Source organism: Plutella xylostella, chromosome 27, assembly GCF_932276165.1.
Source record: "Plutella xylostella chromosome 27, ilPluXylo3.1, whole genome shotgun sequence".
Lineage (NCBI taxonomy): Eukaryota > Metazoa > Arthropoda > Insecta > Lepidoptera > Plutellidae > Plutella > Plutella xylostella.
The window spans coordinates 6661434-6684543 of NC_064007.1; the positions used below are offsets into that span (position 1 = coordinate 6661434).

The window sequence follows — 23110 nt, forward strand, 5'->3', positions numbered from 1 at the left end:
CAGAAAAATCAATGACACTACAGCTGTTACTGGCACTACTATCTTGAGGGCATCTGAAGTTGTCATTCGCGTCGGATCCACCTACAATGACCGCGGAGGCTCAGAGCATGCGACGTCCAAGACCGTGGTCCACGAGGACTACAAATATTATTCGAAGAGTAAAGACAACGACGTGGCAGTGTTGGTGCTGCCGACCAGTGTGAGCAACTACCGGAGCAGCTCGGTGCAGCCAGCCGCCATCCCCCCGGGGGGGTATGTGGTCCCGGACAACGCGTCTGTGGTAGCTGTCGGGTGGGGACTGACTGATGTGAGTATCAAACACTTCACCTTGTTGATTTTATCGGCATTTATATGTAGGTAAGTAATGACCTAATTTCTTATTTAATAATAAACGGATATATACCTACCCCATGTTTGGCATGATGCCGCAATGAGCCCTTGAATCATTTCTGTCGGCTTCCTATACCACAACTGTAATACTCCGTAGGAGAACTGCAACAACTCAAGCCCCCTCGGCCTGCGGCGCGTGGGGCTGCGCACGGTGGACCGAGACACCTGCGCCGCGCGGTGGAGGCAGGAGGTCCCAGAACTCCCCGACTCCATGCTCTGCGCGGGGCTGCTTGGTGTTGGAGGTAAGCTCGTATATCCGACTCGTCGACAGGCTGAACCGACTTATGCAGATGATTGACGAGTATTATCGAGTGCGTTTGATGAAAAACCGACCCGCTTCGAAGTCATAGGATTCATGAGTGTTTGTGAGAAAGTATGACTGTATATATATATATATATATATATATATATATATATATATCATATCTAGCTCGGCTAACAATTGTTTATTATAAAACATAAGTAAATGAGAAGTCTTGGGTTCTTCTTGTATAATAGCGTAGTTTAATTAACTTTACACATTTTAGTATCGTTTTACATTTTAGTTGCAAACAATCATTAACAATCGAACAATAGTATTAAGCATAGAGAAGAAAAGATATAGTTTTTTATGGACACAGATTACACTAGTTTCACAGATTAACAGTTTGCACTTATGGCGCGTTTACACGCGTGAACATAGTCCCCCCGGTTGAAGGGATCTTCAATCACTATGCACATCGATTGCACGTCGGCCATTCGTGACTTTGCGTCGGCTCCAGGCATTGCTATCGGAGGTGCTCGCTTGCTGCGTAGCACGGAGGCATTCTTGATTCTTCTTTCTTCGGAGACGGCAGCGACATTAACGGCCGGCCAATTAGAAAATGTCCAAGAGAAAGAAACTTATGGTCTTAAGGACAAAACGATAGGACGATAGGGGACATAGACGGCGACTAATAAAAATATTAGTGAAAAAATAAGTATCCTCAAACGTGAGGTTTGTGTAGCCCATGACCCTTTTAAAGTGGTACTTTGCGGATTAAATTCCAGCGTCTCACAAGTCAACGAAATAAGGAGCGTGAGATAGATAGATAGTATAAAATTGAAGTTGATGGAATCAATTGCCGCAACATTAGATGCTTAGATAATGCTTAAAAAATTTAAAATTTACCTTGTAGAACCAATAATTTGACAGCTCAATCACTGCCTCGAGATGTACACATTTGTATCTTTGACATACAAAATAGTTTAGTTTAAGTTAAGCATAAACAATTGGTCTTTGAAATTTGAATTATTAAAACCTACTTAGAATGGAGAAAGGACCAGCCATATGCATATTTATTTTAGATGGGAGTTCACATAAACAGTGAAGCTCTATGCATGTTGGGTCGTCACAAAAGGCTCGCCTGGGAACATAAAATGTTTAGAATATGGGCTAAATAAGCTTATAAAAATTCCCAGTGTTTTAATAATAATATCATTAATAATTAGGTACAGTTACGTCCCAATAAAGCTTATGTAACTATAGGTAGTTGATAGCATTTTGAATTGGACTGCACTAGAAGTTATAAAAAATATAAGTACATTAGAAAATATAGAAATATAGAAAGTATTATCTTTTTAGTGATTTCACTGGGCTGACTTTATTTGAAATTAAATAGAAATACCTTAGCTTGTCAGTGGTTGCATCTCAACCTAAACCCAAAGTATTGGTGGAATCACTGAAAGTCTCGTTTACATTTAAATTATGATTAGAATTTTTGAAAAACGATGGCAAGTTAGGCCTGAAATTTCTTAAATGTAAGCATGCTGAACTCAAAGTATCTGTAAGACACTCTAATATGTTTAGGAGCTCAGCTTCGGTGTCATCACACCCAAAATAGTTGACAGGTTCAGGGTTAAGAACAGCTGATTCAGAACAATGTTCCTGAATAAATGTAGAATAGGCTGTCTTAAGTTCAAGCTGCTTCCTGAAAAGATTATCTAGAGCGAGTAATCGCTTTTTAGCATTAATATAGGATTCACCAAGACACTCGGGTGAATCAGGCAGTTTATCACTAAACTGACCATTATCTAGGCGAGTAGTGTTTGTAAGTAAATATTTCTCACAAGCTATCTCGCTGTCACTCAGTAAAGGCTTAGACTGGGGAAGCACTTCGGGCCCCCAGCAGCGGGCAAACTGGTTGTTCAGAGTGACATCCTCCTGCATGTTATGGAGAGAGAGGGAAAAGTTACTTCGCGAATTATAGATAGGTTCACAATTATCAATACACATAGGGCCGGACACGATCCAACCTAATTGTGAACTGCGCAAGTATGGCTTGCCTTTTCCTAATGATTGCTGTTTGTCGCCGACAACATCCCAAAATATATCGGCACCGATGAGAACATCTATTGGCGCTGGGGTGTTAAAACTTGGGTCAGCTAACATTATTTTAGGTGGAAATTTAAATTCTTTTAAATCCACATGGACCTTGGGAAGGTCACCTGTTATTTCCCTTAGGACAGAACATGATAGGGTGACCTTAAAATCCGAATTTGTTGACTGAAATTGGACAATACTGCGTTCACTAACGGAACTGCTGTTGGTATTGCCTATGCCGATTACCTTAATGTTTGTAGGTAAGGCATCCAAACCTAGTGTTTGTTTTAGGGACTCGGTTATAAAACTAGACTGGCTACCTGAGTCCAATAGTGCTCTCACAACGCATTCTTTATTAGTTTTTGGATTTATGACCCGTAGCAGTGCTGTTGACAGAAAAACTAGATTAGTCGGCTGGACGCTGATGTTGACCGCCGTGTCCGCTTGTGCAACAGAAGAGGCGCTCGTTGCTGGCTGTGGAGAAGGTAAAACCTTATGCAGCAGGCTGTTGTGGCGTTTTCTGCATTCCCGGCATGGACCCATGGGGCAGCGGGAGCTATGGTGACCCAAGCGGAGGCAATTAAAACATAATCCCAATTTAGCAGCTTCAGCAATTCGTTGTTCAACAGGCAACGCTAAAAAATTAGGGCAATCATAAATTCTATGAGTTGCCTTGCAAAACACACATGCAAATGTCGGGTTAGTGTTGTGTGAGAGTTGTGCCGTGCAAGTATAAGTTTTCGCTTGTGATTTGTGAGGCGTTTGTGGCTTAGATTGGTCAAACTTGTTGTTGCTACATGATTCTAGTACATCGGCTCTATCCTTCAGGAACTTGTTAAAAATTGCAAGTGTGGGAGAGTCACTTAAAGTGTTACGATGCTCTTCCCATTTTAGATTGGTTGGAGAATCCAGTTTTGATGTTATCATATGGATAATCAAAGTGTCCCAACTGTCTGTCGGTTCACCGAGGCTGGCAAGTGCACGCAGGTTCTTGTTAACATTGTCAATCAGCGTACGCAGTGATCTGTCTGACTCACGGTTTAATTTTTCAGTGTTGAAGAGTGAATTTAAATGGTAACTTATCAATTGCCTCTTGTTGTTAAACCGATCACATAGTAAAGACCATGCTTTGTCATAGTTAGACACTGACATCTCTAAGTTTGATGTGACACGGGCAGCCTCTCCTTCTAGGTAGGAATTAAGGTAGTGGAACTTATGAACGGGCTGTATACTCGGATTCTCATGTATCAGTGATACAAACATGTCCCTAAACTCGAGCCAGTGGTGAAGTGAGCCATCAAACTTTGATATTTGAATTTGTGGAAGTTTAAACGATGGACCTCCAGAAGGCATGCTATTGGATGCATTAGATTTAGGCTTCTCATTGCTTAGGATAAGCTGGGCTTTGGATATAAATTTATAGAAATCTTGCTCAATAAGTTCCCGCTCATCAAGCTCTGAATCTAATGCATCAGAGTTTAAAATCTCGATCTGACATTGTAAATCATCAAATGTTTTGGCCAATGACTCAATCTTTGCCAATCTTAGCGCAAGCTCATTAAGCTGCTCTGCACTTGGTTCAGTTTTTGATAGTATAGTGTCAAGATAGTTATGAAACTTTGTTAAGCGGCCCTTTACGGAGCTACGCTTGGCAAAAAGTGCCTTTAGCTCTGTCATGCTTGTTTGTTACGATAGCAATAGATTTAAAATAGCAGTGCAGTGCAACTGAATGTACAAAAATAGATAGGTGGTGTCTCACGCTCCTCCTCGGTGACTTGTTACCGCTGACCGCGAAGACTTGACCACAGGATCTGGGGCACTGCTCAACGTAGGCTGACTCTGGGCGGAGGACACTCGTTGTGACGTGCACGAACCTCGCAGGATAGCGGCCCAGCTGAAATTGGTCGGCAGAGCAATGCTGATCACTTGTTGCAAACAAAGAATGCAAAAAAACTTGGGGGAAAATTGAAAACTAGTGAGACTTATAAAAACTAGGTAAGTTTCTGAAGTAGGAATAGTTACCTACTTTCTTGAAAATAGCAGAAACTTACAGCCTCTAGATAATTCTAAAAGAATTTAGGTATAGCAAACTAGAGAGACTTTAAAACAATAGGTAAGTTTTCTGAAGTATGAATACTTGAAATTAATAGCAGAAAACTTACAAAGTCTCCAGCTAGCTCTGTAAGAACTAGACTGAATATTGAAAACTAGGGAGACTTTAAAACACTAGGTAAGTCGCTGAAATAGGAATTGGTACCTACTTACTTGGAAATAGCAGCCACACTTACAAAGTCTCCAGCTAGCTCTATGAGAACTAGACTGAAATGAAAACTAGTGAGACTTAAGAAAAATAGGTAAGCATCTGAAGTAGGAATCCTACTTGAAAGTAATAGCAGAATACTTACAAGTCTCTAGCTAGTTTTATAAAAAATAGACTACATTATCATCTTATTAGGAAGATGACATTGTTTGCAGTAGTAGAAAATAGCAGAGAAAGTTGTTAGGAACTAGAAAGAAGCATTTGTTAACTTGAAGATAGATAGAATGCTTGAAATTAGAGATTTGGACACTTAACTAATAGGCCAAGCCGATCTGGTGGAGATAGCCACTGCCGCTGCCGTTTGTAGAACTCGAAGATGGTGTGGAGGTCTGCCGCGTAGAATATTCCGGAGTCTCAGACGGCTGCTGCACAGGTGACGCTGCAGTTTTGATGTGTCGGATCGACGTCCTCAATAATCTTGTAGATACCCTGACGTGAAATCTGGACGATACCCTGATGATTGCTCGTTCGTCGGTCGTCGTGATAGCAGGCTGGGTCTTGATCATGATCATTTATAGCGGGAACAATTTGTTTGGCTTCCTTCGAGTTGGGCAAAATGGCGGGATCTTGAGCTTGGCTGCGAATGCGCCGCGTTGTTAATCGGTCATTGCAGAAGTTCTCGTCTTACGGTCGCCAAATTATGTTTATTATAAAACATAAGTAAATGAGAAGTCTTGGGTTCTTCTTGTATAATAGCGTAGTTTAATTAACTTTACACATTTTAGTATCGTTTTACATTTTAGTTGCAAACAATCATTAACAATCGAACAATAGTATTAAGCATAGAGAAGAAAAGATATAGTTTTTTATGGACACAGATTACACTAGTTTCACAGATTAACAGTTTGCACTTATGGCGCGTTTACACGCGTGAACAACAATAAGAGTTTTTCCCTAGGAGCCGGTGCTTGCAGGGGTGACTCCGGTGGTCCCTGGTGTACAACGGGGTGGTGGTGGGGGTGACCTCATTTGCGATGAGATGCGACGATTCCTTCTACCCTCATGTGTTCATGCGCGTCTCTAGCTACACCGACTGGATCAACAACACTGTAAGTAGTATAATGAAATATAAAATAATATATTGTTGGATCCTACTACCCTACGTAGGAGCAAGGGCCGGGCGTTCCCTATAAAAGCGCAGCGAACGGTGGCGCAGGCCTCTTTTCTCGGCTGGACTCGGTGGCGTGCGGAAGCTCTGCTCGTGGTGTAATCTGCTGTTCGGTATTTGTGTCTTTCTTTGATTTCTATTGTTGATTTGTATAATTGGTAATAATTCTGTTCCTCTGTTAGTTTGTTAAGTTTGGTTATAATTTTTGTAAATACATGTGATTAGTTTTTAGGTTAATAAATAATTCTTTTTTTTTAATTGCAATTTCACTTCTGTCCTTACATCAGAAGTGGGATTCCAATCCAACACCCACATTTGCGTTTCTTGAGCAATTTTTGATTCAAAAACAGAGGAACTTTATCATTGCCCACTTGTGTGTTTTTCACTATTTTTTCTGTACAAAACAATCATGCCTAACACGCATAGTTCGCGGAGTAGATCGCGCAGCAGGTCGCATCGACGAGAACGAAGGCGCGATCGGTCGCGAAAACATTCACGTAGATCACGTCATCGTTATGAACGTACACCCCCCAGGGTTCGATCTCCTGTGACGTCGCCACCTGCGTCATACGTTAGTGCGACACCTAATCCTGTTCCCGTAGAATCGCGAACACTCGATACGATTTTGTCTCGGCTCGAAATGATAGAAAGTAAATTCACTTCTACCCCCATCTCACAACCAGACCCATCGGCCTCGTCGGTTACTCAAGCGATTGTTGACGCGTTTCAATTTGTAAACCCGGGACGTTCACATTACTATGTGTCAAACTTTGACCCGTCAATTCATGACGTGGACTCTTGGTGTGATGAAGTGGACCGCGCGCAACTAGCTAATCGCTGGGATGACAAAGAATGCTTATCACGTGTAGCAGGGTGTTTAAAAGGTGACGCTAGAACTTGGCTAAACGAATGGGTATCGACCGATAGATCGTGGAGCAGCTTCAAGCGGGAATTTAAGCCGCTTTGTTCTCGCAAACTTGACTACGCGACGATACTATTCGAGACAATGTGCACGACTTCTAGTAAGTTTAGTTCATACGCGGAATACGCGCGTCGTACTTTGTTACGCCTACATATAATTAAAGGACTTCCCGACGAGTTAGTAACACAGATTGTTATCCGTGGAATAGAAGATGCACAGGTGCGAGCAGCGGCAGCGAACGCCGAACTTTCTTCGGAAAAACTTGTGTCTTTTCTGTCTATTTATGTAAAACCAGAGCAAAACAAGGCTATTTTCATTAAAACAAAGACGGACCATCCATCACGAAAACGTGGTACAGAACATGCGGATCAGAGCCAACGTAAAATCTGTTTTAACTGCAAGGGGCATGGCCACCTCTCTCATAACTGTCCCAAGAGGTTTAAGCCGTCAGAATCGACCTTCAAAGCACGGCCTGGTGCTCCGACCTGCACGTTTTGTAAAAAGATAGGGCACACGGAGAGTGTTTGTTTTGCGAAAGAAAGATCGACTGGCCCTCAAGGTCAGCATAACAATCGAAATGTAAATTTTTGTCAGGATTCCACGGAAAAACAAACGACATAACTACCGCTGTAATTCAAGGCGTACCGGTCGACGTATTAATAGACAGTGGGGCACTTAATGTTTCTCTCGTATCATCTGACGTAATAAAACATCTGAACCCTACATTAAAGCCTACTAGGTGCGTGTTAAGGGGCATTAGTAACCATGAAATTGTAGCCACGTCATGCACAACTCTTACGGTCCAATTCGCCAACATTGCGATAGAAGCTGATTTTATAGTGGTGCCAGCCACGTTTATGAAAACACCCTTAATCATCGGAACCGACATTTTAAATAGGGATGGTATTACCTACGTTAGAACTAAAGACTGCCAATATCTAACTCGTACGCCTGTCAGTGATAAAAATGCCCACGTTTTCACCGTGACAAAAGAAACGGAAGCACTTATAACTACCCCGCTAAAAGGTACCGAGCGTGATTCTCTCATGAGGGTAATTGATGATTTTGCGGATTTCTTTATAACAGGCACAGCAACCACTACTGTGACCACGGGCGAAATGCATATCAATGTAACTAGTGATGTACCCGTCACCTATCGGCCTTACAAATTATCGATCGCTGAAAAACTCAAAGTTCGCGAAATCATCAATGACCTTCTACAAAAGAATATTATCAGGGAATCGCAGTCAGAATACTCTAGTCCTATAATCCTAGTGAAGAAGAAGGACGGGTCGGACCGTCTCTGCGTCGACTTCCGCGCTTTAAATAGGGTGACTGTCAAAGAGCGATATCCGTTACCGTTGATCGACGATCACATCGACCGCCTAGGTGATAAAAATATAACGCCATACTCCTCACTTGATATGGCTTCGGGTTTTCACCAAAAAAGGATCAGTGATGAATCAATACATCGGACAGCATTCGTCACACCCGAGGGGCACTACGAATATTTAAAAATGCCCTATGGACTCTCAAATTCGCCAATCGTGTACCAAAGGATTATTAATAAAACATTGCGCAAATTTATAGACGCGGGACAAGTCCTGGTTTACATCGATGACGTGCTGCTGATGAGTACCACAATAGACGAGGGGATAGAGTTGCTGAGGAAAGTACTCGCCACCTTAACCGAGGCAGGGTTTTCGATAAATTTACGAAAATGTGTCTTTCTAACCACTGAAGTCGAATATCTTGGGCGAATAATAAGTCAAGGTCAGGTTAGGCCGAGTCCTCATAAGATTCAAGCACTGGTAAATTCACCCGCTCCGGAGAACGTAAAACAGGTCAGGCAGTTTTTAGGGCTAGCTGGTTATTTCCGGAAGTATATCGAGGGATATGCGACTAAAACGTTTCCCATCTCCCAACTAACCAAAAAGGGCGCACAGTTTAAGTGGGGTACCGAACAGGAGAAAGTGCGACAGGAAATTATTACAATTTTAACTAACGAGCCTGTCTTAGCTATCTTTGATCCAAAATTACCTACGGAGGTGCATACTGATGCGAGTAGCGTTGGGTACGGCGCGGTTCTCTTGCAAACCCACCCGGACGGTAACAAAAGAGTTGTAGCCTACTTCAGCCGGACCACTCAAGGCGCAGAGAGTAGGTATCACTCATATGAATTAGAGACGTTGGCTGTTGTGAAAGCATTGCAGAACTTTCGACACTATTTGATTGGGCTTCAATTTAAACTTATTACAGACTGCAATGCTCTCAAATCAACCGAACGTAAAAAGGACCTGCTTCCGAGAGTGGCCCGCTGGTGGATCTATCTCCAGGACTTTACTTTTGATATGGAATACCGAAAGGGAACGATGATGTCACATGCCGATTACCTGAGTAGGAACCCCGTTCGCGAAGTACTGAATGTGACTCAACATCGCAATTGGGCCCAAATAGCACAAGCTGCAGATAATGAAACGCGAGACCTCCTCGAGAAACTTAGAGAGGGTGGCCTGGACCCCAATCGCTATGTTGAGAAAAATGATCTTCTGTATTACAAGTACTCGCCAGTAGGCGAACAGTCGCGACTCCTTTGTTATATTCCTCGCGGTCATAGACTTAGCTTACTTCGCGTGTTTCACGATGAGCACAATCACATTGGCTACGACAAAACCCTGGATTTAGTATTAAGACACTTTTGGTTCCCAGGCCTAAGACAGTTTGTTAAAAAATACATTGAGCACTGTTTGATTTGTATTTCGAAGAAACGTGTACCTAGGTCTCAACAGCAAAATATAACTTCATGGGAAAAACCTGATCAGCCCTTTTCAGTGCTGCATTCAGATGTACTGGGTCCCCTTCCCGAATCGAATGGTTTTAAGTTCGTACTACTTATTGTGGATGCATTTACTAAGTACACGTTGCTTTACCCAATTTATAGGCAGGATGTTGAGGAACTTTTACGTGTGTTTACAAATGCAGTTTCATTGTTTGGTGCACCAAAACTCATTGTAACAGATAGAGGTAGAATGTATCAGTCTGCTAGGTTTCTAGACTTTGTAAAAGAGATAGGGTCAGAGATACACCTGATAACGGCAGAGATGCACCAATCAAATGGGCAAGTTGAGAGGTATGCCCGCACAGTTCTCAACCTACTCCGCATCGAGACCAACCACAAAGGGGCGGCCTGGTCTGAGACGCTGTGGAGGCTGCAGCTGACCATAAACGTGACCAAGCAGAAGACGACCCAGGCCTCGCCACTAAACCTATTGGTGGGTGCAGACGCAGCGACCCCTGTCATCAGGTCACTAGTCCGTGACATTTCATTCGAAGGCGAACAACCAAATCGGGAAGCTCAAAGGGAGTTACGCCGAGCCCGAGCGAGTGATCTGTTGAGACAAAACCAATCTCGACAGGACCAGTATGTGAACCGTAACAGATGCCCTCCAAGGGTGTTTAATGTGAACGATTTGGTCTTTGTTATTAAGTTTTCGCAGGCTACTGGGAAGATGGATCACGGCATGCGCGGCCCGTACAGAGTCACACGCGCTCTGCCAAGTGGGCGGTATGAGCTGCGGTTGTTGGCAAGTTCCTATGGGAAGATGACGCAAGCTGCTGCTCAATATATGGTGCCATGGAAAGGGGAGTGGTGCCCTGAGACTTGCGCTGCATTCTTTGAGCGTGAGTACATATGTTTGTGCACTTTAAGGGGTCTGCATTGCTATAGAGAGCCGTGTAGATCTCCATGTGATGAGGCGGTAGGCGGACTGCGAGACGCCTACGTCAGGTAAACTGCGAGGTACCTGACAAGTCTCTCACGGGTACAAGTACATGTAGAGGACGGACTGCGAGACGATCCTTTTGGCGATTTGGTAATTGCCCTACATGATGGGTCATATGGAGGACGGACTGCGAGACGATCCTTTTGGCTATAAAATGCCCCATATGACAGCGTATGAACATGGATCCATGTGTGTGTATTGTGCGATGTACGGCTGATGATGACATGAGTTGTAATGTTAATGTGTGATGAATGGAACTTTATGAAGTACTAAGATACAGTCCTAGTACTGCATAAACTTATGTAGCTAGTTGGTACGTGTGTTTGATGACTGAAAAGGGCCTTGTATGATGAAACGAATGGCTGTGAAGAGTAGGCCAGACGCCAGTGTGCTATGCTAGCACTGGTTATAATGTTTTGTTCGTTTCGCAGAAGGCGACCTGTCCGAGGACACCACCACCCCCGCTCACCAGGACCCAGAGCCAGTCGCTGGTCCTTCCCGTCCTGCCAGCGAGACCCGCGAGGCACCCGCGCAGCACTTGCCGGACATATCAGATGCTGTCGAGGACGACGCATGATCAGGATGGCCGTGTTGGATCCTACTACCCTACGTAGGAGCAAGGGCCGGGCGTTCCCTATAAAAGCGCAGCGAACGGTGGCGCAGGCCTCTTTTCTCGGCTGGACTCGGTGGCGTGCGGAAGCTCTGCTCGTGGTGTAATCTGCTGTTCGGTATTTGTGTCTTTCTTTGATTTCTATTGTTGATTTGTATAATTGGTAATAATTCTGTTCCTCTGTTAGTTTGTTAAGTTTGGTTATAATTTTTGTAAATACATGTGATTAGTTTTTAGGTTAATAAATAATTCTTTTTTTTTTAATTGCAATTTCACTTCTGTCCTTACAATATATAATAGAACCTTGGGCCGGTGCCTTGCTGTACTGCTCCCTTGCACCCCACGGCTGAGAAGGCCCCCCCTTAAATAGTTTCTTCTCTTAACATTTCTTTAAGACAAACAAGACCTCAGTATGGTGAGCAAATTTGATGAAATTAGGTAGGTAAGTACAGTAGGAAGATGATACCCTCGATTTACATTATAATTTTAAACTTTCCAGGTAAGTCAAAACCAGGTTGTGGCTGTGCACAAGAACAGTCACAACACCGCCGTGGCAGCTGACGTCACCAGTCTGATGCTACTCGCCTTCGCAACGTCAATTTGGATATTGTTTTCCGAAATCTGATTATTTTTTTTAAGTAAGATGATAGTTTTAGTGTTAAAAAGAGGATGGGCGTTTTGGGACCTACGTCCAATAAAGATGAGTTACACATCGTTGGATAGCTCTTTTCAAGTTAGCAAAAAAATATTATGACGTCTAATCCGTATTTATAAGTTGTCCATTTTGAAATAAATTCGTCGGAAGCAAGTATTTTTCATAGACATTGCACTCTCTCTCCTGATGACAGTTAGGGCGTAATACACGTGAACACGTATTTTTAAAATGGGAGATATTACTTTCAACAGGTTTTGTTTACTGATATAATAAAATATAATAATATTAAAATGAATGATGATCATTGGTAATAAAAATTAAAAAAATGAATGTCAAAAAATAACAAAAACATGAAAATTACAGAAATAAAATATAAACACTTTCAAGGTATGATTATTCTAATTGGACAGTAAATCAGGAGTCCCTTCTCTTTATTCATATTCTGCAAAAAAAAAACCTTTTCAACGACGTATATATGTCGCAGGCAACTGGTTTAATCTCCTGTTTGATTGAACCACTAGCCCGTTCATTGGATGGCGGTATTCAGTTGTATGACTAAAGGACAACTCGTCAAGTCGTTGATTGTAACGTTCGACGTCTTGACTGAACGTCATTCAGCGAAGTCGTTGAATGGGATATAGTATAGCAACTTTGTAATGTCTGGTTAGGGTGAACATCACCAGACAAGAGTCAACAAAAAGACTATGTTACAAAGCTCTTATCTCACAAATTAACTAAACAATAACAATAAACGTACCTTCATATTGTTGTTCATAATTATCCAGTTTCGCCACTTTTTTTCTTTGAAACTATCCGCCCGCGGCGTAATAATAGGTAAATCCATGTTGTCACACTATTTTAACACAAATAACGCACTTTAAAGCTAATTTATTTGCAAAAAAACTAACAATATATGTGCTTTTTGTGTCAGCTGTTAGCGGTTAGACGCCATATTTGTTTTATTCACCACCTGACTGATTTTAAGTCAGCTAACTAGTTGGACGTTTTGTGACGCTTGTACAATCAACGTTCGGCCTAGTCATACAACTGAACAGCGCCATCCAATGAACGGGCTAGTGGTTCAATCAAACAGGGGATTAAACCAGATGCCTGCGACATATACATTTCTATTGGTGCTGGTCCCAGCTTCCATAGATTTGTGTCCATCCTCTTGAAAACAGTTTTATTAAATAATTGAAAGTTTTGTAATTTAACATAATTTTTATAAATTTATATTTAAAAAAGTGGCATTGTAGGTACTTACGAAAGTTTTTCATTTCCGTTTATATGGTTTTTTTCCTATTATACATATAGGATGTTGCCGGAGTGGTATATGTAGATTATGTAGTTACCTGAAGAGGGGTGACTCAGACTGATTCCGTTTAACTTTTGTTAGGTAGTTTAACTTAATGATGTTGATGACTTCGAAATTTTGTCTTTTATTGAAATTAAATGTATTTTTAACAACTTATGATTTTTTATATCTTTCCTTGGCCCCATTTGGTACATTAAAACTATGTAGGTACGTATAAAGTTTATTAACAAGACGTATGTAGAAATATACGAAACGTTTTACACATTTGTTGTGCCCTAGAGTTCTCTTGCAAAACTAAAGGTACCTAGCGTAAAATTTATAGCTACGTTTACCTTAAAAAAAATTACACGGCGGTGTTGTAAAAAAAACATTGTTCAGTAACTAGGTACTTAACTATATTATAATATAAAATACATACCTTAGATTAACAATATAAGAACAAGATGGAGTGTCACTTTACTGGCGCATTCGACGCTGTATCTATGTCAGGTCAGTATGTACAATACATAGGAACTTACGTAGCGTATGACATGCAATGCAGTGTGTTAAAAAGGATAGACAAGACACAAAGAGTTGTAGATTTTCACCTTTACTATAATTATTTACCACTATTGCAACACCTTGTACTTTTATATGTCCGTCCTCATTGCTTCGCCTTAGACAAGTAAAAAAGCTACAATAAATAAAATTGCGATGGCCATGGCTTGGCCATCGCAATTTTTACTTACTTTTTGACGGGTAATAAACAGGAAAGTGATGGTTTTCAGTATGAAGTTACTAATTATGACTGTGCTATTTTACTATGGTAAGCTTTATTATTTACGGTAGTTAAGTATGGTAGAGTACAATTGGGTAGATATCTACATAATATCTATGTGTATATGTGGTACTTTATACGAAGCTCCTTCAATTTTCTATGGCAAAAGAATGTTACTTAATCAATGTCTATTTAAAAAGTAGAAGAATTTCTATTTCTTTGTAGTCAATCCCCAGTAAAAGAGTGAGATTTTTTTTTTCAACATTATACGTATGTATTATCTACCTTAGGTACCTGCCTTAAGAATAACAATTTTATCCTTATGCGATCCATACATTTTATGCGATCAGGAATTTCTCATAAAAAATATGGACTACGTGTAGGTAGGTATTGTAAGCAAATCTCGCGCTTGATTGATGAAGGTGCATCGGGCGACACTAGGTGGCGCTACTGGTCTGAAATGGGCGAGTTCGCGCATGCGTACTAGAGGTCAAGGACCCGCTCGCTTCCGCTGCGCAGGACGCCACGGCTGCCATCTTGTTAGCGATGCGCGATTATCACTTATATCAATAATCGAATACACCACTACCGCTACTCTCCATAATCGAATATCAAAGTAGCGATATACTTATTGCAATAATCGAATAAGCACCACTACTTCGATTATCGATTCTAACTTGACCGCTACTTGTATTCGTAAATGCAAAAGTAGCGGTGGATGACCGATTCGATTATTTGCAACAATGTAATGATGAGTAAGACGTATGAAAGGGGCGCGGGCGCGGCGAGTTGAACACAGACGCGCCGGCGACGGTCAGCTATGGCGCCATCTACCAGGGCGCCGCTAAGACGGGGTGTCTAACGGACACTACTAGGGGTGGGAATATCGAATAACAACTAGTTTGGTTTTTAAACCATTATAAATCTGTGAAAGTACCTAGGTACCTAAGGGATGTTTTTAGCAGTGTTATATATTAATTACCTAGTTTTTGTCTTTATAAATATAATATACCTATGTAAGTACCTACTTATAATATAATAAAATAAAATTAATAGGTAGTTTCAATTGATTTAGTTTTTTTAATCGGACTATTTACAAAATGTCAAAATAAGCAGGGTTTATACGACGTAGCGACGAATAAGTAGCGATACAAAAGTAGTGGTAAATGATTAGTAAATGCAAAAGTAGCGATGAATAAGTAGTAAATGAAAAAGTAGCGACGAATAAGTAGCGATACAAAAGTAGTGGTAAATGATTAGTAAATGCAAAAGTAGCGATGAATAAATAGTAAATGAAAAAGTAGCGACGAATAAGTAGCGATACAAAAGTAGTGGTAAATGATTAGTAATACTCTAAAATGATAATCGAATAATCGAATGATTGTAATAATCGAATAATTAATGTAGTATCATTTATAATCGCGCATCGCTACATCTTGTTGTTCGACACGGGAAAGACGCAAGACAACGTTTAATATTTAAAATCGTCGCGAGTGCCATTACGTGTTAAATTCATGTTAAATCTTTTAAAAAGTAATAAATAACTTTACTACTAAGTTGCTGTGTGTGTGATTTACATTCTTGTATAACTCAGAAGTGGGATAACCCATGTGATGTGATGTGTTAAAAAGTATCAGTGAATGCGTGGTAAAAATGGGATCTAGATCCGATAAAAAAGAACGCAAGTTGCGTAAAAAACTAATAGCCGATGCAGAAGCACGGAAGTTGGAAAAACGCATCGCTTCTCTCGAAACTTTGTTAAGATCAAGTGCTAACGTGGTGCATCCAGTGGAAGTACGCCCATATCCAGAAAATAGCGATGGCGCCATGACGCCGCCATTACCGGTTGCAATTACTGACGCTACTACGCCTGCAGAGGAGTCGACCGGCGTGTTGGGCACAGGGCGCGGGCGGTCGTTGAGCTTCGGGCGTCACGACCCGCCGCCGACGCCGCTGCAGTCGCCGCCGCTGCCGTCGCCACTGGCGGCCGGTGCAGCGGTATCGCCATGTGTCGAGCACACGCCGTCGTCGGTCACACAGGCGGCGCCACCACCACAGGGCCACGCAGGCCCGTTGCAGTCGATACCGCCGCCCGGCTTGAGGGCCGCGCCACCACCGCAGAGCGCCTGCTCGTGCGCCGCGTGTGCCGGCGCCGGGCCCGGACCCGCGGGCGCGCCGCCAGCGCCCCATCTCCCGCCATCATCAACGACTTCCCGCGCATGCGCCGCCGTGACCTGCTTGGGTATGTCGTTGCCGGCGGCTGCTGCAGCTGATGTCTCCGACTGCACTACGAAGTATGTAGAACATTCTAATTTACGCTATGTTGGTCGCAGTGACCCTATACCGGACTACGATCCGAAATTGTCTCTAATTACTATGGAAATGTGGATACGTAAGGTTGAAGGTCTCGCTAAAATGTATTGTTGGGATGATAGGACATTAGTGTATAACTGTTCATCTAAATTGCGAGGATATACTAGACGCTGGTATGACCAATTACAAGAGATAGACTTAACATGGCCCGAGTTCAAGGCCAAGTTACTTATAGGGTTTCCGTCCCGTAAGAGTAACCTCAACATGCTGCGTGATTTGGTTAACGTAATAAGGCGCCCTGAAACTGATTATTTGCAGTTTTATTATGATAAATTGGCGTTAGGCAACGCGTGTGGTATTTCACCGTCACTAATTACAGAGGCTATAATAGGCACAATCGGTAGTGAACTGGTCGAAATAGGTGCAATATCTGCGGGTTGCCGCGATCCCAATTACGTTACTAAACTATTTATCGTCGCTACAATGTAATGTCTCAACGTCTACGGTGGGCCCACATCGTCGCAGTGATGCGGCGGCGGGGTTAAATTTTGCTAAAAAATATGATAGCAGTAAACTAAAGTGTCACATTTGTAAAAAACGGGGCCATACTGCCGGGCGTTGTACGTATAAAATACGTGATAAAAGTGAAAATTCTCCTGTGATTTGTGAATTTTGTAATAAAAAGGGGCATGATGTAAACAGCTGTTATCTAAAATTACGAAAATGTACCTATTGTGGCAAAACGGGTCATTTGAAGGAGACATGCCTAAAGTTTAAAAGTCGTCATGCAAGCAGTACGCAGTCGAATACACAAACTGTCCGATTAATTCAGAACGCAGGTGATTGTGGAGCTAAATATTATATGAATGTTAAGGTAAATGAGTGAAATATGGACGCATTTATCGATTTCGGTAGTTCTTGTATCACAATTACTGAGTCCGCAGCTAAACAGCTTAACTTGGACACTCATAAAATGACTAGCACAAGCGTTATTAAGGGTTTTGGAGGGTCACAGATAGCACCCCTTGCTGAAACGCTAGTGGACATCACAGCTGACGAGGCCACTTGTAAATACCTAAAGGCGTACGTTGTACCAGACGGCGTTCAAGATGTAGGTATTATTATAGGCCAGCCTTTTACGGATTATCCGGACGTGTATGTCATAAAAACTCCTACAACTTTAAAAATGTATAACGCCTATTTATTGAGCGAATTACCCGCAGTTTGCGAAGATTCTGACCGTGTTAATATTTTTTCGAATGAGCGGATTACCTTACAGCCGGGTGTAAATAAAATAGTTGTATCTTGCAGTGAATTAATATCGGGTCCTATGCTAGTGCATCGCACAGAATACAATACTCCGAAATCTGAATGTTATATTCCACAACGTGAGGCTGAGGTAATTGACGGGAAAACTGTTTTGACGATAACCAATATTAGTAATGGTGAAGTTGTTTTACCGGAAGGACAGTGCGTAGCGCGAGCTACTATTACGGATGGTGCTAAACAGTATAGTATTGGTGAAAATTTAGAGCCATGTGTCGTAAGTGAACTTGAGACAATTTTACACGACTACTCGGATTGTTTCTCTGGTGACGAAAACAAAATAGGTAAATGTTCAGTAAAAATGCACATTGAATTGACAGATAAAAAACCTATTTATTATCGTCCTTACCGGATGTCAATAAAAGATCGTGAAAAAACCCGCGATATCGTTACGGACTTATCAAACAAGGGTATAGTCGAGGAATCTAACTCTCCTTACGCCAGTCCAGTGATTTTAGTTCCGAAAAAAACTGGTGATACCCGACTTGTCGTTGATTATCGTGCACTGAATAAAATTACGAAAAAAGAGAGGTATCCTTTACCATTGATTCAGGATCAGTTAGACCGGTTAAGCAAGCAGCGGGTCTTCACTTGCCTAGATATTTTATCTGCCTATCACTGTATTCAGATCGATGATGAGAGTAAACAATATACAGCTTTCATTACGCCGGACGGACACTTCCAATATACTAGAATGAGCATGGGATTAGTCAATGCGCCTTCTGTGTTCCAACGGGCGATGGATGATGTTTTAGGCTCACTTCGATTTAAATTTGCTACTGCCTACTTGGATGATGTCTTGATTTATGCTGAGAATAATGAAGACGCGCTTGACAGGTTAAAGGCGATTTTGAGCAAGATAAGAGAGGCTAACATGACATTACGACTTGATGAATGTTCATTTTTAGTATCAAAAATTGATTATTTAGGACATGAAGTGTGTAACGGTGAGGTCAGGCCATCGCAACATAAACTGTCGGCGGTCCGGGATTTTCCAGTTCCCGAGTCTGTACATCAGGTTCGACAGTTCATGGGGCTTGCGAACTACTTCAGAAAGTATGTACCTAACTTTGCTTCGCTCGCCAGACCTATAACAACCTTAACCAAGAAAAATGAACCTTGGGTTTGGGGTACCGAGCAGACTGAGGCTTTCGAACAAATAAAGACCATACTAGTCAATAGACCTGTCTTAGCATTGTTCAATAGTGATTACGAAACTCAGATTCATACTGATGCCTCTAAAGTAGGGCTTGCTGGTATACTGCTACAAAAGCAACCTGACGGTACATGGAAACCGGTTGCCTATGCCAGCAGGCAGACTACTTCAGCTGAACAAAAGTACCACAGCTATGAACTGGAGACCTTAGCTGTCGTTATGAGCCTACTGAAATTTAAGGTTTACGTTTCCGGTTTGAAATTTGTAATTGTAACCGACTGTAACGCTTTGCGCTGGACATGGACAAAACGTGATTTGTCGCCACGTATAGCCCGTTGGTGGCTTGAGGTACAAGGATATGATTTTGATGTAGAGTATCGTGCTGGAAAATCAATGGCTCACGTAGATGCATTAAGTCGCAATCCTGTTGGCACAGTTATGCGTCGTGTTGAAGTAGACTTAATAGAGAGTTTGCAGCAGGATGACGAGTCTATATGCTCTATTGTTACGAGTTAAACGACCAGATAGATAGTGGAAATTTAAAAGGGTTAGCCGTAGATTACACTATCGAAAACTCGGTACTATTAAGGAAAGTTAATGGCGACAATAAAGTTGTAGTGCCTAAGCAATCACGTTGGTCACTAGTACAGTCTTTTCACGATAATAATGGACATGTGAACTTCAATAAAACATATGAGGCTGTGAGAACAAAATACTGGTTTGCAAACATGCGGCGTTTTATTCAAAAGTATGTTCGTGCCTGTATTTCATGTCAGTATGCTAAGAAACCTACAGGTAGATTAGTTGGGCTATTACATCCGATAGAAAAAGTAATGGTACCATTTCACACTGTTCATATTGACCATCTCGGTCCGTTCTGCAAAAGCCCTTCAGGTAAAATGTATATATTTGCTATCATAGACGCCTTCACAAAATTTATTTGGATTGAGGCTGTACGAGATACTAGCTGTACAAACTCGCTTAAGGCGCTGGACCAATTCATGAAGGTCTTTGGACTACCTAGCAGAATTATCAGTGACCGAGGCAAAGCGTTTGACTGTCATGAAAAATACTGTGCTGACCGACAAATTAAACACGTAATGAATGCCGTAGCAAGTCCTAGGGCAAACGGTCAGATTGAAAGGTATAATCGAACAATACTTGATGCTCTTGTCTCCTATGTTGGTGATGATCAAAACAACTGGGAAATATATTTACCTAAGGTTCAACTAGGTCTGAAATCCAATACTAACAGTACCACGGGATCCAGTCCGTTAGAATTAGTATATGGATTCCGGCCCCGATTATCCGGCGATTTGGTTGCTCCTACGAGATCAGGTACTTTCGACAGTATGCGTGAATCAGCTGCATTGAGAACAAGAGCTGCAGCTAAGAGATCGAAACTTATGTTCGATAAAAAAAGACGCACCGAAGCTCCTTTTAAGGTGGGACAGTTAGTGTTAGTCCAGCGAAAACTTTTTAAGAAAGGTTTAAGAAGTGGCAAGTTAGTGCCACGTTATGATGGACCATATGTCGTAGTTAAGGCTCTCCCACATGACCGTTATGTTATAAAAGGAAAAAGTAATTGTGGTCGGAAATATGAAAATGTTTTAGCCCGAGATAAACTCAAACTTTTTCATAACACTGTTGATTCTGATTCGGATTAAGAACTGAATTTTATAAATATTACTAACTCTAATGTGACTGATTCTGATTACCTTATTTTGAGTACTTATATACTTAGAAGATATGTATTTCGTTAAGTTTATTATTTTATGTTAATTTACTTTATGTTTTAAGAGATGCCTTATTTTACAGTCGAGCTAATTGTTATGATTGATGATTTATAACGAATTGAAAGGCAATTGTAACCTGTGACTATGGTTAAAATACAAAAAAAAAAAAAACTTGTTATGTATTATTTGGTAAAAAATAATAATTATTACTTACCAGAGACTGATGATTGTGATGGTATATGTAAACCAATATATTAATTTGTAAGAACATGTTCCAAATACATGTTTTTCTTAATATTTGATCGATCTTTTCTATTTAATTAAGCCAAAATAATAAAAAAAAAACTAACTTCGTGGTTCCCATAAAGTGTTGCAGGCCTTAAGAGGCGGTCCAACCAAAATTATAAAATTAGTGTTGAAGGCCTTAAGAGGGCGGTCCAACCAAATTTATTCTATTAGTGTTGCAGGCCTTAAGAGGGCGGTCCAACCAAATTTATACTGTTAGTGTTGCAGGCCTTAAGAGGCGGTCCAACCAAAATTATAATATTAGTGTTGAAGGCCTTAAGAGGCGGTCCAACCAAAATTATACTATTAGTGTTGAAGGCCTTAAGAGGGCGGTCCAACCAAACTTATACTATTGGTGTTGCAGGCCTTAAGAGGCGGTCCAACCAAATTTATGCTAATAGTGTTGCAGGCTTTAAGAGGCGGTCCAACCATGTGACTCTTGCAGGTTATGAAGAACCCAAATGAAGAAACTGTACGGGGCGTACAGTGACTTCAGAATGGCCGACTGTAAGCAAATCTCGCGCTTGATTGATGAAGGTGCATCGGGCGACACTAGGTGGCGCTACTGGTCTGAAATGGGCGAGTTCGCGCATGCGTATTAGAGGTCAAGGACCCGCTCGCTTCCGCCGCGCAGGACGCCACGGCTGCCATCTTGTTGTTCGACAAGGGAAAGACGCAAGACAACGTTTAATATTTAAAATCGTCGCGAGTGCCATTACGTGTTAAATTCATGTTAAATCTTTTAAAAAGTAATAAATACTTTACTACTAAGTTGCTGTGTGTGTGATTTACATTCTTGTATAGTATATAATTATGTTTTCAGGGAGCTGTGAGGACAAGGTGACTGTGAGGGAGCCCCCCGCGCTCCCCGCACCCCCCGCCAACAGGATCGTCGGGGGACAACCCACCACCGTCAGGAGATACCCTTACATGGCGTATTTTCGATCATTTTATACGGTACTGCTGCTTTACCAGAACCACCGACATATTTATGGAAGCTGTCAACGCGAGCAATGAAAAGTTTAAATTTTCATAATACCTACAGACACCAAACAGGGAAGTGTTGTTGATGTGACTGTGACCGTAGGTACACAGTTGTACGGGTAGGGTCAGTGCGTCTCAGTATGTCCGAGAAATACTTCTCAAATGTTCTAGAAATTCAAATGATGAAGGTATTCAATATCCATAATGAAAGTTATTTGTTGGGAGTTCTGATGTAAGTTATCAGATCATTTCAAAATTATGTGACTTTACTTACTAATGATTTGATTATAAAATAATAATAGCCTACTTATTTTCCCACTGCTGGGCAAAGGCCTCCCCTTTCATCTTCCACACCTTTCGATCCTGTGCACCCTCAGCCCAGTTTTTATCGAATTTGTCCAGGTAGTCCCGCCATCTCCGTCTCGGCCTGCCTCTCCGCCGGCGCCCGTCGCCCGGCACCCACTCGGTCGCTATCTTGGCCCACCGGTCCGGGTGCATGCAGCAGACGTGGCCGGCCCAGTTCCACTTGAGCTTTGCGGTCTCGACACCAACATCGACTATGCGAGTTTGGGAGCGTAGTATGGTGTTCCTGACACGGTCCGTCAATTATACACCGAGAAGACTACGCTCCATCGCTCTTTGGCAAACCTTCAGTCTGGTCTTTGATGTTCGGTCAGTGACCATGTCTGTGCGCCGTAGGTTAGGACGGGCAAGATACACATGTCAACGAGTTTGCGCTTGAGTGACAGTGGAAGGTTGCCCTTCATCAGCTGCTTCATAGACCAGTAGCTCTTCCAGGCGTTTTCGATACGTCTATCGATTTCTTTATCTTGCCTGTTTTCGAATGAGACTAGCTGGCCTAAGTAAATGTACTCGTTGACATATTGTATATCCTGACCGTCAACCGTGACCCTGCGTTTCGCACTATTGGACATGATCTTGGTTTTGGACCGGTTCATCGACAATCCGACTTGAAGGCTTGCCGTGCTGAGATCTTGCAGCATGTGTTCGAGTGTTGATGCCGACGGGGCAAAGAGTACAATGTCGTCGGCGAAGCGAGGGTTGGTTAATCTTCTGCCGCCGACGTCAATACCTTTGTCTTCCCATGGG

The 23110-nt window shown here is 41.9% G+C and overlaps 1 protein-coding gene across 1 annotated transcript in view; it reads left to right on the forward strand.

Moving 5' to 3' along the window:
- Positions 1-23110, forward strand: part of LOC105392566 (trypsin, alkaline B) — a 32796-nt gene that overhangs the window by 5023 nt on the left and 4663 nt on the right. The window contains exon 4 of the mRNA XM_048631005.1: positions 4-307. Coding sequence (XP_048486962.1) covers positions 4-307 — 304 coding nt within the window. The remainder of the gene's footprint in view (positions 1-3; positions 308-23110) is intronic.